The 17838-nt window shown below is 37.0% G+C and overlaps 1 protein-coding gene across 1 annotated transcript; it reads left to right on the top strand.

Annotated features, from left to right (window-relative positions):
- Nucleotides 1–676: 676 nt before the first annotated feature.
- Nucleotides 677–1444, top strand: LOC147497131 (uncharacterized). Its single transcript, XM_086562768.1, has one exon. The coding sequence runs from the start codon at nucleotides 677–679 to the stop codon at nucleotides 1442–1444; it is 768 nt and encodes a 255-aa protein (XP_086418894.1).
- Nucleotides 1445–17838: the final 16394 nt, after the last annotated feature.

Here is a 17838-nt window from a genome sequence, read left to right as displayed (position 1 = left end):
AGTGGTCTGTTAGTTATTGCTTTTGTTATCAGCCACACTCTTAGTGCAACGAAAACTTTTATAATTTTGTACTATTTTAAATGCGACCTGCTTCCTGCTTCATATTTGGTAATAGCTACACAATACAAGAAAATAAACAATCAAAACATATCGAATCCAACAAAAAAAACTTGTCTAAATTTTTGCAATTCAAGTCGATTATGTCCACTATTTTTGCAATGCCTCCTTCCAGTATATGTTGTGACATTGAGTGCATGAAATAATAAGAATGTGAGACCAACCACAAAATAGATATGAAACAATAATTTGAAATAAATAATTCACCTTTGAGTTGACAGATAGTAGACATGTTTTCTTTTTGGTTGGGAACTTTTTGCGAAGTTGGAGAGACTACCAGTCGATGACCTGTTGAATTGAGCATTTTTGAGATTCAAAACAAAGTCTAAATGAAGTAAGTTCTACAAATAAATGAAGGTCAGATATCGAAATTAAAAAATAGCAAAGTATAAACATTATTCGGTTGATGTAAGGTCAAGTATGAACATTCATTGTTTATAGTTCAATGGTATGAACAATGAATGTACTATGCGACTCATTGAGGTCAAGAATATGGTGTTGCTGGAACCCGACGAACTGTACTATGGGACTCATTGAGAAGAACTAACAAAGCATCACCATGGAGACTACTCTGTTAAATGGGAAAATGTTTATAATCTCAGTAGTATATGGCTCAACTAATCGAGAGAGAAGGAATGAACTCTGTAGGGTGTTAATTCAGCTATCTTACACTATCCAGAAGCCATGGATTGTCATCAGGGATTTTAACTCAGTTTTGAATGCACAAGAGAGAGTGGGAGGAACTGAGATGCAGCCACAGCACTTCGAAGATTTGATGCAATGTGTCACAATGAGTGGGCTGATGGATCTGAAACAGACGGGGAATTTCTTAACATGGAACAATAAACGGGAACAGAGAACATGGCAAAAACTGGACAGGGTGATGGTGATTGATGAGTGGGTGAGTGAGTATACAGACACCGAGGCATACTATAAGAGGCCCAGGGCAATTTCGGACCATTCATCTATTGTAGTGGCGTCAACTAAAACTATATGGAGATACAAAAAATCCTTCAGGTTCTTCAACTACTGGAAACAACAAGAGGGATATACAGAGACCCTACATGCAGCATGGAACACCCCAATAGTTGGCAACCCAATGTTCACTTTCATGCAGAAATTGAAACACACTAAGGAGGCTTTGAAAAAGTGGAATAGTGACAGAGGTCGGGTAGCAATAAAGAATGTGGAGGCAGAGAAGGTGTTAGCGGAAATTCAGGAGTTGTTAGAAGCCCAACCGCTTAACCATGGGTACAGTGTCCAGGAGAAGGTTCTCAAGGCTAAGTTTGTCAAAGCAGCGGCCGATGAGGAGTCAGAGAGCAAATAGAAATCGAGGGATCAGGTGGTGACGTTAGGGGACAACAATATGAAGTACTTCTTCAACTCTATCAAAGTGAGAAACATGACAAATAAGATAAATTGTCTCAAGGATGGGGAAGGAAAAGTATATGAAGAACTGGTTGACATTGGAAATGAATGTGTCAAGTATTACAAAGAGCTGTACAGCCCGGACTTCCTAGAGACACTAGATTTTATAGAGCTAGAAAACACACAGGTAGAACCACTAGATCGGAATATTCAGAATATGATGATTCGGGAGATTACACAGGATGAAATTATTGAGTGCCTGGCTAACATAGAGGATGACAAAGCACCGGGCAGTGATGGGTTCTCTTTACTGTTTTTCAAAGCAGGTATGGAGGATAGTTGGGGATGATTTTGTAAAGGCTATAAAGAATTTTTTCCGATCAGGAAAGATGTTACAGGAAGTGAATGCCACATGCATAACCTTAATACCGAAAGTGCTTGCTCCTACTTCTTTAGGGGATTACCGACCTATTGCATGTTGTAATGTGATCTACAAGTGTATTACCAAGATACTCACATGCATAATGAAAAGCTTTATGCCACAGGTTATATCTCTCAATCATTCTGCGTTTATAGCGGGTCGAAGCATTCAGGACAATGTGCTACTATCACATGAGTTGTTACACAACTACCATAGAGATAAGGGACCCCCGAGATATCCATCAAAGATTGATTTAAGAAAGGCATATGACACTGTCAGATGGGAAGCAGTGAGTTACGCTTTGACTAGAATTGGGGTTCCCACAGTGTTTGTTAATTGGATACAATGATGCATTGAAACACCGAGCTATAGCATTATGATTAATGGAACACCGTTTGGGTATTTCAGAGGCAGGAGAGGGATCAGGCAAGGGGATCCCATGTCACTGTATTTGTTTGTACTGGTTATAGATTTTCTCACCCAGCTGATTCACAGAAGAGTAGTACAAGGGAGATACCGGCTACATCCCAAGTGCGTTAATCCAGAAGTGACTCATTTATCATTTGCGGATGACCTCATTGCCTTTAGGAATGGGGACTTGAACACAGTTTGTGCACTCAAAGACTCTCTGCACAGCTTACGCAAATGCTCGGGGCTATAAGTAAATTTTCAAAAGAGCCAAATGTTTTATGTGGGAGTAGAGGAAAGAGTTGCCCAACAAATGGAGGCGCTCATCAATTTTCCGAGAGGAATGTTGCTAGTAAAGTATCTCGGACTGCCCTTGATAACCACTCGTCTGAGAGCAAGAGATTGTACGTCACTGATAGAGAAAGTAAGACAAAGGATTCAGGCATGGAGAAGGAGAGCATTGTCCTATGCAGGATGGCTTCAACTCCTTAAAGCAGTATTGAATGGCATGAGTGTCTACTGGACAACTTCTTTCATTCTTCCTCAGAGGACTATCAAAACTATTAACCAACTCTGTCGGAATTTCCTTTGGAATGGGCTGGAGTGTGCCACATCACATGCTCTCATTGGGTGGGATACCATATGTTTCCTATATGAAGAAGGGGGGCTCGGGATTTGAAGATTGAAATCACTAAATGTAGCAGCAAATCTGAAACATCTCTGGAAGCTGGTTAGCTCGAGTGACACCTTATGGAATAAGTGGGTAACTAAGAATTTGATCAGAGCGAGGAATTTTTGGTAGATGAAGATTCATAATGACTGCTCCTGGGTTTGGCGAACTTGCTGAAGCATAGGATAAAGGCCCAGAACAAAGTCCAACACCAAATTGGAGATGGAAGAGGAACTCAGGTATGGATGTATCCTTGGCACCCAAATGGTATCTAAAAAGACCAGTTTCCACTATCTCTTATACATGACTGAACGTGTAGGCTGAATGCACGCATGAGTAATCTTACAGAAGATGGACAGTGGTGCATTCCCATGCATGTCAAAAATCATATGCCAGACATTGCTGCTTTCATAGAAGAGGAGCTCTAGGTTAGGCATGGGCCTGATCGAGTGATATAGACAGCCACTCAAAGAGGGGACTACAAACTCTAAGAGACATATGATAGAATCAGAGTAGTCAAAAATCCAGTATCTTGGCATCACTTGATCTGGTTCTCGAATCGAATACCGAGACACTCTTTCATTACCTGGCTCACATTACAAGGATGGCTGATAACCGTAGAAATAATAGAAATCCGTAAATATTAATGTTAACAACACTAATACGTAATCCTACCGTTCTTATGCTTAAATCAATTCTTCTTACTTTCAAAACATAATCATGCAATATAATGAGTAAGGATTCGTTCCACTCTTAACTGTCTAGACTTAAATTGAATTCAACTAATCAAACCAAAAGGAACAATGGTGAGAGTAATGATTTGATGTGAAATTTCTATACTACCATTCCCAACACAAGAACAATAATAAGAACATGTCATTATGGAATAAGTAATTAACTTTATAAATCTAATAGAACAATAAGAACAAAATATGATTGAATGAATAACAACTATTTTATTTATCTAATGAATGATATTCAATGATTGAAGTAACTAATCTAAAACAAAGAATGAATCTAATTAATGGAATGAAAACTAAGTAATTAACTAATCTAGATCTATCTTTTTCTAACCCTAAACTCCATTAACATTAGCTTCCTAACCTAACTGTCTACCATAAACAAAGAGCTAAGCTTTTTGTTTTATACTTTCAGATCCAAAAATCGTGCATGGGCTTGGATCCATGTTTTGGGCTAGACAATCAGGCCCAAAACCCAATTCCTTCAGTCCAAAAAGGCCTCTTCAACTATAGTTGGCTTTAACAGACTTTTCGTCCACTTTTGCTCCTCTGATTGGGTCAAGGCTTAGACCATTGGAAAGCTCTTTCCGAGCCGGTCGTTATGACATAAGGTAGGCCCAATTCTGAGGTCTGAGTCCAAAGATACGGCCTTCGGAAGTTCTATTGACTTTGTGTGCTGTTTCTGCCTGCGTCGACTTTTCAGCTTTTGACCGGGCTTACAAAGGCTTTGTCTCCTTGAATCTTGGCCTTTATTTACAATACTCCTTAGCAACCGACCTTTGCTCTTTTATCTCGCTAAAGTGGCACATTTCTACACATAATAGACTTTGAAGCCTGAAATGCATAAAAAAACATAATTAGTATTAACTCTTAATTATTACTCACATAATTGGTCTAAAAGTATGATGGTTAAGGGGTTAAAACTATAGTTTTGGGCTCTTATCAAACCACCCCCAAATAGCATTTTGCTTGTCCTCAAGCAAAGATGAGAAATTAGAATAAGTGACCAAAAATGGAGTTCTATCTACTCTCGTTTATTTGAGTCGATTGCATTGACCATATGCAACAAGGCCTTAAACCACTAGGAATTCCCTAGTGGACAAGTTATAGCCTCATGAGAGTTTTCCAGTGAAGGTACTCACAAACTTCATCTATACTACAATGACTAAGAAATAAAACTATTGTTTCCTTATTTATGTCTCAATTATCTATACATCTCACTAGCAATGAATACAGAATAATCATGTCGAAACCTAAGCTAATATATGCATAATAATCAATCATCTATGAATAAACATATATACATTGAGTAATGCTATGAAATGCGATAATGTGTCCGTTTAAAACTTTGGAATAGCGTCCTTAAGTAGGTTCTCACATAAAAGTGAAGACAAAAATCACTCTGATTTTTCCACTCAAGTTTTGCTACTCCAGTGTGCTATGGGCATACTTTAGCTTACAATCTCAATGACACACAAAGGAAGCCGAAGTTGATCAAACACATCTGCCACTTACTATCCCACTAACCTATTCCTAATTGAGCTAGAGGTCTTTATTAGGTGTTCATGGGGATTAGGAGATGGTTTAAGAATGAAGGAAACGGATACTCAAAAAAGACAAGTTTGAGATAATAGGGTCTTCATATTACGTAACTAGAAAAACCTTGTTCTTTTTGCTTCTACACTTTGTTTTTCCATCCTTAGCCTTTTTTTCTTTTTGTTTTTAGACTCCTTTTATTCTATTTTTGGAGTTTTTTTTTTTTTCTTTTTCTTTTTCTTTTCTTTTCTTTGGATGGAAACTTCTTTTCTTTTTCTTTTCTGAAGCAACTAACTAATTTCTGTTTATCAGGTTTTTTCTCTTCTATTTTCTTCACTCATCCTATTCTCGGACTTATTCTAAAATGGGTAGGTTGATTTTTTTTTTTTTTTTTTTGTTTTGTTTTTTTTGTTCTGAGGGGTAAAGGAATTGTGGTTTATGGAAGGGCTAATGAAAGCCTCGATTAGGCTTACTAGTGGAAAATATACTTAGGTCAGAATTTCTAGCTATATCGATCCAAAAAGGGCCTAAATTCTCTCTTAGGACATGGTATAGTGGTCAAGCAAGTGGACGTGTGATTTCTCTATTCGGAATATACTTCTCCCTTGTGTCATTTCTCAAATGTTTCACTCATATAAGGCTTTAGGCTATATTCTCACCAGGATTTGTAGAATAAGTACTCTAGCCTAGATTTCAGAAACTTACTGCCAAACAATCATAGATACTCATGTAATATATTTATAGATAGATGCAAAGATTATTACCTACATATTAACCTAAGTTTCTAAAAACTATTCTAATGCAAAAGCTACATGAGACTTCTAGATTATTAAGAGCATAGAGAAAGAAACAATACCAATATTCCTAAGTGTATAGCATAAACTTTTTATTTTTATTTTTATTTTTATTATTTTTAAGACAAATAATACGTAATATACAACCTAATATGTGCTTAACATTTACATCGTGTTTCTATACCACCCCCAAACAATTTGGGAGAAGGGGGTTCATGAAACAATTCAATAGCACAATTAAATTATGTGACTAACTAATTTTTATAATTTTTAACATTTTATAAATAAAAGTGCGTAATTTACATCCTAAAAGTATCTAATTTTTGCAAATGTTTCTATCCCACCCCCAAACAATCGATCGCTTTGTCCTCAAAGTGTAAAGAGATAAGGAAAGAATTTACCATAGAAACGTGGCAAAAATTGGCAGTACCTGTAATAGAAATATTGTAAAGATGATATGATAATATGAAGCACAATTAAACTAGTACGTACTAACTAACACAAACTCTACTGGAGTAAACATGACAGGCTTAGGGTGGCAACATGATTTGAAATGAATACCAAAATATGCCACCCCCAAACAAAATTTGAAAACTCTTTTTAAGTTTGAAAATTTTGTTTGGCCTATACTCCAGAAAGTTGGTATTGTACGAAAACTTGGGTCTTTTAAAGTCAGATTCCCTAGACTTACTAATATATGTTTATATTTTTATTTTATTTAGTTTTTATATGTTTGATTTTTAGAAAAACAAAACAAAATTACGATAAAGAAATAAAAATGAAACTCACTCCATAGAGAAGCACTACTCAATCCATGAGAAAAAGTGCAAGAGATAAATGCGTGAGTCACATGAAACGTAGACTAAGAATCAGACACTTACAACCACTCACTCCAAAAGGAGGGTCCGGTTGCCTTAATGGTGCACTCCCATAACATAAGATTGGAATGGAGTACACCGAAGAATAAAATGAGTCTTTTATAGTCAGATACTCGAGACTTTATCTAATATATATGTATTAAAATGCAGTTTACCATATATTAACAATCGAAAAAGTTGTGGGTCTTTCCACAAATAATTAACATTGAATTCACCATCAAACAGAATTAAGCACCAAGATTTCCTATGACGTAGCTTAGTGGAATGAGAGCAAAGCCTTATAGATCTAAAACCTAATCGAGCATCTGGTTTCTTCTTTGTCCTCCCTACGAAGGGGATGCCAAGTAAATGAACATGAGAAAATTGATGGTTGTGGAAGATCACGTGGGATGTGGATAATTTTGAGAAGGAAAAATGGAAAAAAAAAAAAAAAGTGTCGGTGGCTTGTCCTTGGGTGTTACTTCTTCACCAGTTGGTTTTGGATAGTTATGAAGCATAGGAGAAACGCCAAGGTCAAGTAAGACAAACTCAATGGTTCTTTGAAAAGGTAGAGGGTGAGGAACATTAAGTGATGGAAGGTGAATGAGTGACATGGGGATGTGAGGTGGGTGAATGGTGTTCAACTAGTGTTCTTAGGTCTATATCATCAGAGGGCCTTGAGATATGCAAGACATTCCTCAATAGGTGGGTAAGAAGAATCACCTGGGATAGAGGGCGAAAAAATTCTTCTTCCGTCATGGCGTCAAAGAGATGAATGGATGTCAATAGGAGAGAACTTCATGGTGACAAAGAAAGATTGCAAAAGAGTCGAAGGAAATCCTCCTTGATGTTATCTACGTCTAGGGAGTAGAAATTGTGATCCTTGTCTTCTTCCATAAGAGGGGTATCTACTAGTGTGGGGACTAAAGTGTCAGCCGCACTAATGTGAGGTACAAAACTCTTAATGGACTTCACTTCCCCTTCTACAGGCAAACTTAGTTGTCCCTATTTTTGTCTAAACATGTTAATTTCTACATAAAGATTTCCAAAAGAAAGAGTCATTGAGCCATCCCGACAATTGATTTGGGCATTGGCGGTTGCCAAGAAAGGACGCCCTAAGATGATGGGAATGGAATCATGAGCAACTTCTGTATCAAGAATAACAAAGTCGGCTGGATAGTAAAAATCTTCAACTTTAACGAGAATATTTTCAACTACACCCTTGGGATACTTAATAGAACTATCGGCTAACTGCAAAGTCATTTTGGTTGGTTGAAGTTTTGTTAGACCTAGTTGTTTATATAAATAAAAAGGGAGTAAGTTAACACTTTCCCCGGGTTTAATAAAGCAGTTGTTATGAAGGTATCACCTAAGGTGCATTTATCTGATGGGGCGACCGAGGGTCCTTGTACTTAACAATTCTGTTATGTTCAAATAAAGAGGGATATTGTTCAGGTAAAGAATGCTTAGTGGGGTATGTTGGTTTTCCTCTTCTTGGTGCACAACTCTTTTAGAAACTTAGCGTGTCCAGGTAAACTTTTTATAGCTTCTAGAAAAGGTAGGTTTATAGTCAAATTTTTAAACACTTCCCTAATCTCATCAAAATTCTCATCCTTTTTAAACACAACTAGTCTTTGGGGATATAGTGCTTTATCGCTATTTTTAGCAGAAGGGATAAAAGTATTATTAGTCTTTGCTTTATCTCTAGCCGTTTTCCATCTAGGTGTCCATATTGGAACCTCTACAGGTGTAGGGTCTTATCTTTCTATTATTGGGTCTTGTAATGTTTTCCCTTTCGGTTGTGGTTTAACTGGTACTTCTACAGTTGTAGGGTCTTTAGTTTCTATTATAGTATTTGGTATGGTATCATTTTTAGTTTGCAGGTAATCTTTAGGCATAGTCACTTGGTTATCAACTACTATACTGAGCGAAAGGTAGTATGACTGTAGGTCCCCTTGGTTTATATTACCATTATAGTAAATACTGTTTATTTCAAAGGCGGTGTTTGTTGACTTAGGATTAGGCACTGCTTGACTTGGAAACACGCCGGTTTGGTTATTATTTTGGTTAGAAGACATGTCAATAACCTTTTGGCACAAAAGGCGCATCATTTACATCGTTTGTTTCATCATATTAGAGTTTTGATCATGCTGATCTTTCATCAAGTTAGAGTTTTGTTGCATAATTTGATTTTGTTTCTCCAACAAGGTCACTACTACTTTGTCTGTAGATGGTTGTATTGGAATTAAAGCTTGTTAAGTGTTCATGTCTTGATGTTGATAGTTAAGGTTATGGGTACTAAACCTCTATTCGGTCATCTAAGTTCCCTTGTCATTGATGTTGAGTTAACTGGTTGAAGTGTGATGGTTGTGGTGGTGTTTGTGCATAGACAAGAGGACAATAGAAATCGGAATGCTCAAGACTACAAATGGACATTACAATGAGTAGAGTTAATGTTCATGGATAGGAGTGGGTTGTTGTTGAATAGAGATGGCATCTACCTTTTTAGTGAGGGCATCGATAAGAGTTTTAAGCTTCGGGATCATATTTAACCTAAAGAGAAGAAGGAGGAGGCCGGGAGGAATCGTTACCTCCCCAATTGTTGTTCTTCTTCGATTGATCTTTTAAGAATTTATAAGCCTCCAAGGCTCCTTTACTAAGAAAACTACCCCCAGTCATGATATCTAGAACCTCCTTATGATAATGTGAAAGCCCCTTGAAGAAAGCACGAACAAGCATGTCTTTCGCAAGATTATGATGCGGGTATTCAATGAGAAGATTAGTGAAACGATTCCAGGCCTCTGAAAAGGATTCATGAGGATTCTGGCTGAAGAAATGAATCTTGTGAAGCATTTCATATGTCTTCAGTGGTGGGTAAAACTGTTCCATGAACAATTGAACAAGTTGAGCCCATGAATCCACAGAGTTTGGCGTTTGGGCAGTTAACCAAGACGCCGCCTTATCGGCTAAGGTGAAAGGGAATACCCTCAGTTTAATTTGTTCCGCACCAACCGTGGGATGGTGGAATGTTGTTAGGACTTGTTCAATCCTACGCATGTGCTGATAAGGTTTTTCATGGTCTAAACCATGAAAAACGGGTAACAAATTAAAAACATTTGGGGGGATTCGAAAATCCCCCACTGGGTCTGCTAGAACGATGCAAGATTTGGGGCTATCGCTCAAGGCTTTGTAGAAGTTAGAGAGAGGAGTCTCTCTTTCTTCAGCCATTATATCAGGTGGTGTGTGTGAAATTCTTAGATAGGCGAGTGGTATTTATGTCTACGGAAAACAAGCCTGATTATACTAGAATTAAAACTCCTCTGACAAAAGAAACGAGGAGTGGAAGAAGGGAATACTTGATTGCATCCTTTCTTCGCTTATAAATAGCGTCTTGTTCGCGCGTGTTCAGTGTATATAATAAGTTAAAACACTGAAAAACATGAAAGTTGAAAATTTGAATCAAACCTGCGGAAATCCGGCAAAATCAAATGGTGAGAGTGCTTTCGATGATAATTCGAGTTCCGATATTTTGGCGCAGGTCGCTCTGTATATGAAGCAGGTCGCTCAACTTCTAGTGTTTTGAGAGCAGGTGCGCTTGCTTAGGGCGCGGGTGCGCCTCAGGGTTTTCGAATGTCCAGTGTTTTGAGCGAGGGTCGCGCTCAGTATGGGCGTAGGTCGCACTTTAGGGTTTTCGAGTTTTCGGCCTTTTATCCTATTCGAAAAAATTTGAAATTTTTACAGTAATTTGCTAAGACATCTATCAAGTAGTTTGCAATATTTCCGATCAATCGGAGCTATGAAAGTCCCTATACTGCCCTGCAAAGTTTACAAAACAGTTTTCGGACACAATACAAACAACAGAATGGTTAACCCATCAAAACAAAGCCAAAAACTTCCAAATTTTTACTGGAGACTCCTGATAGATCCTAATTGTTTCTGTAAAAAGTTTAGAGCAATTGAAGTTCTACAACCTCTCCTTATTGGCTGGTGTTCCAGATATTAAGTGTTTGCAATACAGCAGAAACACACTGGAAACACTCTACTATTTAGGAGGTCAAAACAATTCAAAAACTCGTCAAATTTTTACTAAAAACTTCTAACTTAGGATAGATACTCCTGTAAAAATTATAGAATTTTTAGAACTCCCGAAGTAACCTTACTCGTCTGTTTTTCAAGAACATACGGTGTGAAAACTGAAATGCAGCACTGTAAAGATCGTATTTTTTTCACAAGGTAAACCAACTTTGAAAAATCTGAAAATATTCTAGTAAATCAACAACACATTAAATATTATTTTTGAAAATTTTTTAGAATTTCCGAAAATTTAGAAATACCTTCACCGCAGTGTTTTTCTCTGTGAATCCGCAGTCCTTATGCCTAAAACAGTGAACAGTTCCGAAAATTCAAGAAATAAGAATGAAAAATTAAAAGGGTGGGTAGGTAGAGAATGGGGGATTGCCCCTTGGATTCAAGTAATTGAATTCTTGTCTTGAACGAGATTAAGATGGCAGCGGTGCCATTTGATAACCGTAGAAATAATAGAAATTCGTAAATATTAAAGTTAACAACACTAATACGTAATCCTACCGTTCTTACGCTTAAATCAATTCTTCTTACTCTCAAAACATAATCATGCAATATAATGAGTAAGGATTCGTTCCACTATTAACTGTCTAGACTTAAATTGAATTCAACTAATCAAACCAAAAGGAACAATGGTGAGAGTAATGATTTGATGTGAAATTTCTATACTACCATTCCCAACACAAGAACAATAATAAGAACATGTCATTATAGAATAAGTAATTAACTTTATAAATCTAATAGAACAATAAGAACAAGATATGATTGAATGAATAACAACTATTTTATTTATCAAATGAATGATATTCAATAATTTAAATAACTAATCTAAAACAAAGAATGAATCTAATTAATGGAATGAAAACTAAGTAATTAACTAATCTAGATCTATCTTTTTCTAAAACTATAGAAAGAGCTAAGCTTTTGTTTCTAAAACTATAGATCTATCTTTTTCTAACCTAACTGCCTACCATTAACAAAGAGCTAAGCTTTTGTTTTTATACTTTCAGATCCAAAAATCGTGCATGGGCTTAGAGCCATGTTTTGGGCTAGAGAATCAGGCCCAAAACCAAATTCCTTCAGTCTAAAAAGGCATATTCAGCTGCAGTTGGCTTGAACAGAGTTTTTGTCCACTTTTCTCCTCTGATTGAGTCAAAGATTAAACCATTGGAAAGCTCTTTCCGAGCCGGTCGTTTTGACATAAGGTAGGCCCAATTCTAAGGTCTGACTCCAAAGATACGGCCTTCGGAAGTTCTACTGACTTTGTGTACTGTTTCTGCCTGCGTCGACTATTCAGGTTTTGACCGGGCTTACAAAGGCTTTGAATCTTGGCCTTTATTCACAGTACTCCTTCGCAACCGACCTTTGCTCCTTTATCTCACTAAAGTGGCACATTTATGCACATAATGGACTTTGAAGCCTGAAATGCATAAAAACACGTAATCAGTATTAACTATTAATTATTACTCACATAATTGGTCTAAAAGTATGATGGTTAAGGGGTTAAAACTACAGTTTTGGGGTCTTATCAATGGGTGAAGACAAATAGCAAGTTGAAAGAGTGGGGGGTAGTTGTAGGAACCGTTATTTCAAAATGACTATTTCAATATACCGCGAACACCACGCGCAGCTGAATTAATGGGTGTCCACGATTTGTGATTGGAAAACATACATTTTAGATTCGATTTTGATAACTCTGAGAATCCAAGCTTTATGAATCCGAATCAACAATCAACCCCTTGATCTTCTGTTTTATTCCTTTAGAATAGATTGGACGTTGTGTGGACAACGATCTACCAACCCCCTTCTTTCTCTCAAAATCATAAACGAATTCAGATTTACTTTTCTTGCCTCTTTTTTAGAATAATGAATAGTGAATTTTGGCCAGAGAGAAAAAGTATTCTATTTATAGGCTACAACAGGGACCATGAGGAGAAATTAGGGTTAGGCCTCCTAACGGGCTTGGGCTTCCCATGTTCGCCCCGAACACATGGCCCAAGTCCGTCAACAAATGGCTTATTCCACTAAAGGTAATTGTTGCACTACCGCCCTAATCCCAAATTACGAGTCAGCATTTATGGGCTCCATATTATATGCTCGTTGATCTCCCCATGTTTAAGATATCGAATGTCCGTTGATTAAGTCAAGTTACTGACAACTACATTAATTAACTTCTTATGTCCTTGAGTAGTACCACTCAACCTCATTGTCATGTCGGAATAAATCCACCTGCAGGGTTTACATGACAATCCTTTTGAGCTCCTCAAGGGGACATCATCAACCCGACTTCTTGCGGGACACATATTCCTTCTATAATCAACAGCACACCTTACATACAATGTCATTACCCAATCCATCGAGTTTGTTGATTCACCAATGAATCTCACTCATTGTTGATTTAAAGTAATGTACAATGCACGTAAGTGCCCGTTATTATATCCGGATTAGGGGACAAACATCCATAATAACAGAGGCGTTTGTTCTCTTATATAGTCATTATAAGGAGAAACAACCTCACTTGGTCCTGTTCAATACACACAAAGTGTACTACTGTAATCCTATAGTCAAGATAGACTAATACCAGATTATACTACAGCCGTACCAATGGTTTGTCCAAATCCATCTAGGTTGTGAACGATTACTTATACTTTATAAAGGTAATGCGATGATATGATCTTATGTGTGTCCACACCATATCATCTACAACATAAAGTATTAGACAACATAAACTAATATTATAATATGACAACATTTGCCCATATAATTCTAAAAATAAAATATATAATAATGCTTTTAGTATATATAACATTTGCCACATGTTCTTTGATGATTCTCATTCAAAATATATTAAATGTGCATTTAGAGTTAATGGGTGATCACAAAAGGCATTCAACAGGATGGGCTTTTTAATGGCTTCAGTATATAACCCATTCATGATGTAGCCCAAACTCTCTTCTCTCAAAACAATGTATGAAGGGCCGAAAGAGATAGTGTTATGTCAATATGGAATGTAATGGTGTAAAGTTTTTGGATGGAGAAACCAAATATGGGATCGTAACCTCAATCTTAACACTCTTGGGAGTTCAAAGGGGGGTTTAAGAACCCAAACCGTAATATGAAACCCCATACATATAAATTTGGTTAATTATGTGTTTAATAATCATGAAATAAATATATTTTTGTACTTTTGCAGGTATTCACAGTAAACATGAAAATATTGGTTAAACCTGCGTTAAAACACGGGGAACGACGTATATATGAATTCTTCCAAATCAGCCATGTAAAGCCCAACAAATCCGCACAGAAGCATCAAACTTCTGAAGCTTTTACCTCTTGAACTAGGACTCCGAATGCGACAAGTGAGCTACTCAGACAATCAGGGAGATGAACTCTACACATAGGCAGGAAGTTGTAAAATTGCCAAAAATCGGACTACCACTAGACTGCACGTGGACCCACTATGCTGGCCCACAAGATTTGATTAGTCATCAATCATGGAGCATGTCAAGACAAAAATGCCAAATTATTGGTGCAAAGTTGACACCTTGCATGTAATTAATTAGATTAGGTGTTAATAGTGAAAAAAAAAGCAAGGTGTCCCTTTGTTTTAATGTGGTGGATAAAAATGAAGAAAATATGGTTTGGTGTTCCCCGTGGGAGGAAATGAGATTTCTCTCAAATGGAGAAGAAAACAAAACAAGGGGGGGACAATCCATTTACTCCCTTGACTTCTTTTCCTTTACCATGTATTATTTTAGTTCTTTAGTTTTGGATAGTAGTTTAGTTTTTGGTTTTGGAACAAAAGCTTGTAATAGTTTTAATGAAGGAAACTTTGTTTTCTTTTAGTGGAAATAAAATCTAAATGCAACTGAGTTTTTATAGTTAGTTTCTTCTTTTTGTTCTCTGTCCCTCATTTTACATTCTACATTAGTCATCTTTTAGCCCAAAGACCATGAGCTAAACCTCCCCTTTGTGGGGAGTTAATAATACTCATGTGAAGAAAAATCTTTGTTATTTGGTTTAGTAAGTTGTTTAGGAAAAACAACTAGACCTACATCATATCCCAAAATGATAGTTGGTGTAGTGTCTAGTTAGGGATCAAAGTGATGAGCTTAGAGATAAGTCATTGCTTTGGTTCTATATGCTAGCATGTATGAGCTTAGAGATGAGTCATATATGTTAGGGATCAAGTTTTCTTTTATTAGGACTTGTCTAAAAGTTCTAGGAAAATTAGATGCACTTACTAAAATCAAATAACAAAAGTTATCTTCACATGAGGAGAATTAACTCTCCACTTTTGTTTTATAAAAAAATTATCTTGTCTTAGTTGCATGTTTACGTAACTTAATGTTTTAAATTTTTGTGTAGTAAAAAAACCAAGTATTTAGTATTTATACAATCATAGCTAAACTTACTCACTAGTTTCCTAAATGAGTAAACCAAGTTGTAAGTGGTCCTAGAATTTAGGTTAGTTCGAATCCCTACTCCAAACAATATGAACACGAAGATCGTGAGTAACGAAAAATATCTTTGAATTCGCACTTTGGCCAAAGAAGAGATTCAAATCTCTAATATAGCAAAAAGGTGAATATCAAAATGGCACTGCTGCCATCCTAAGGACCAAAGGATCTTCCCTTACAAGCTGGAATTGCTCCAAGGGGAACCTCCCCCCATCTCTTAACCTTCCATTATTTTGTTTTTGTTCGTTTTTGTTCATTCCGTGTTTTTTTTTTCTCATTTCGCTACTGATTCGTGTACTATTTTTTGTTTCACTTACAAGATCCAAAAGTTAGGACATGGAGCCTAATCTACACCATGACATAAGACTTATGTGAAAATTTTAGCCTGCTTCGAACGATTACTGCGCGTGCGCGATACTTAAGTCGTGTCCGCTAGCCAAACCTCGTGCGCGCTGGTTGATTTTCTCCATTCTTGTTCAATTTTTAATAGACGCAGTTTCTGAACCAGCAACAGCTACTTAAAAATTCCCTTTAGAGATTGGGTACACACGGGTTGGACCGAGCGGTTCTTTATTTTCTAAGGTGGACTAGCGGGACGCTACAGCAGGGTTTATTTTCTTCCATACTCATTTATCCATCCAGTTTCCTTTCTCATTGCCCATTTCTTTACTTCATCCACCATGGCATCTTCATCAAACATGACACCTCCAAAACTCATTCCTTAGCAATCCTTTCAGTCTATGATAGATTCCAATACTTATGGTCATCTCTTCCGTGACTACATCACTAACATTAGGTGGTCTTCCTTAGTTCTTCAACCTGACCAAACTTTTTCTTCGAGTTTGGCCACATACTTTTATGCTAATATGGAGGACACACCAACATTCAATCATGTGTATGGCTTCTACTTAGACGGGTTCACAATCCTAGTTGGTGACACACATCATATTTTTTCTAAACAACAGCTTCCCCTAACTTTGGATCTTCCATATCATGAACCGACCGCATCATGGCACTACATCTATCATAATTTTTACCGTTCCTTTCAGTGGCAAGTGTTTCGCGAAACTTACGGTGATGGTCTTGAGATTAAACGAGAAGGAGATGGTCATGTACCATGGTGTGACATCACCATTCCCTTAGCAAGCATGACCATGAACATGGGGACTGCGATGTTGTTTATACTCCTGAACATCATGGGAGATTGGCATTTTTCTCTGCCCAATGAGGGTTGCCTAGCGTAGTATTCGATTAGCACCGGCTCCAGTCATACATTATTTAACATCTTAGGTTGTGTTATTTCCAACTTGAAACGAGCTCGCACTTTTCAGGATCAATATATTCTTTTACCTGTAACCGCTTGCCGAATCATGAAGACACATTTCCCACAGTTTGCAGCTACTTTTCATGACTGGGTCAAGGTAGATTCTATGTGCCCAGGAAATAAAATCATTCACTCATTAAGGTTTAGGCAATGGAAACGTCCCACTCGGTACCTGAGGCATGTTCGTTGTTACCCGAAGGATGAAAATATGAAGAAACATTTGAACAAATTCGGAGACAAAGAATGGGCAGAAATTTGGCAGACTATTATCTTTTGGCACGATGCTAAGGAAATGCATTTCCTTATTGAGGACACCAGACCTACACATCCTGTTGGATGGTAAATTTGAGCTTGCCATTGTACATATATCTAGCTAAAAATTATGTTTCGTGTGCTATTGTCTTTCATTATTTCGTGTGCTACATTTCGAGTGCTAGTATACATTTCATTGTTCCTTTCTGTATAATATATTATGTTCTCCAACCTTTTTGTTCCAGCAATCTAGCCCTAATTTTGCTCACGGATCTCAGGTAATTTCTCTCTTTATTTATAGATACTTCGAGGACTAAGCATCATTCTGTTTGGGGGTGCTTTTAACCTATAGCAAAAATTAGGCAACTTGTAGCCTGTATATAGTTTTTATTTTCTGGTTAATAATTGTACTTAGTGACAAAGTCTTGTTTCCTTTTCAATGATGAAAATTGTCTAGAAATCTCACATTAGTATCTGAATTGGGATTAGTTTGTAAGAAACTTAAGATAATACGTATGCAATAGTTTATACATATTTTCATGAACATTCATGTACTGAGTATCGTCAAGTGTACATAGAAGTAAGTTTCTGGAACCAACGGTTAGTTACTTAAACGATCAATCCTATGAGAATCTAACCAAAAAGCCTCGATATGCGTGATATGTGAGTAATGACATAAAGGAGTAGTTTTTCCGATTAGAGAAAATCACGCGTCTACTTACTTGATCATCACCCAAACCCTAGGCGAGAATTTAGGCCTTCTTTGGATCGACATAGCTAAAAAAAAAATTCTTACCTATTACAAATT

Source organism: Coptis chinensis, chromosome 5 (assembly GCF_015680905.1).
Source record: "Coptis chinensis isolate HL-2020 chromosome 5, ASM1568090v1, whole genome shotgun sequence".
Taxonomy (NCBI): Eukaryota; Viridiplantae; Streptophyta; class Magnoliopsida; order Ranunculales; family Ranunculaceae; genus Coptis; species Coptis chinensis.
This window is presented reverse-complemented; position numbering and strand designations above follow the sequence as displayed.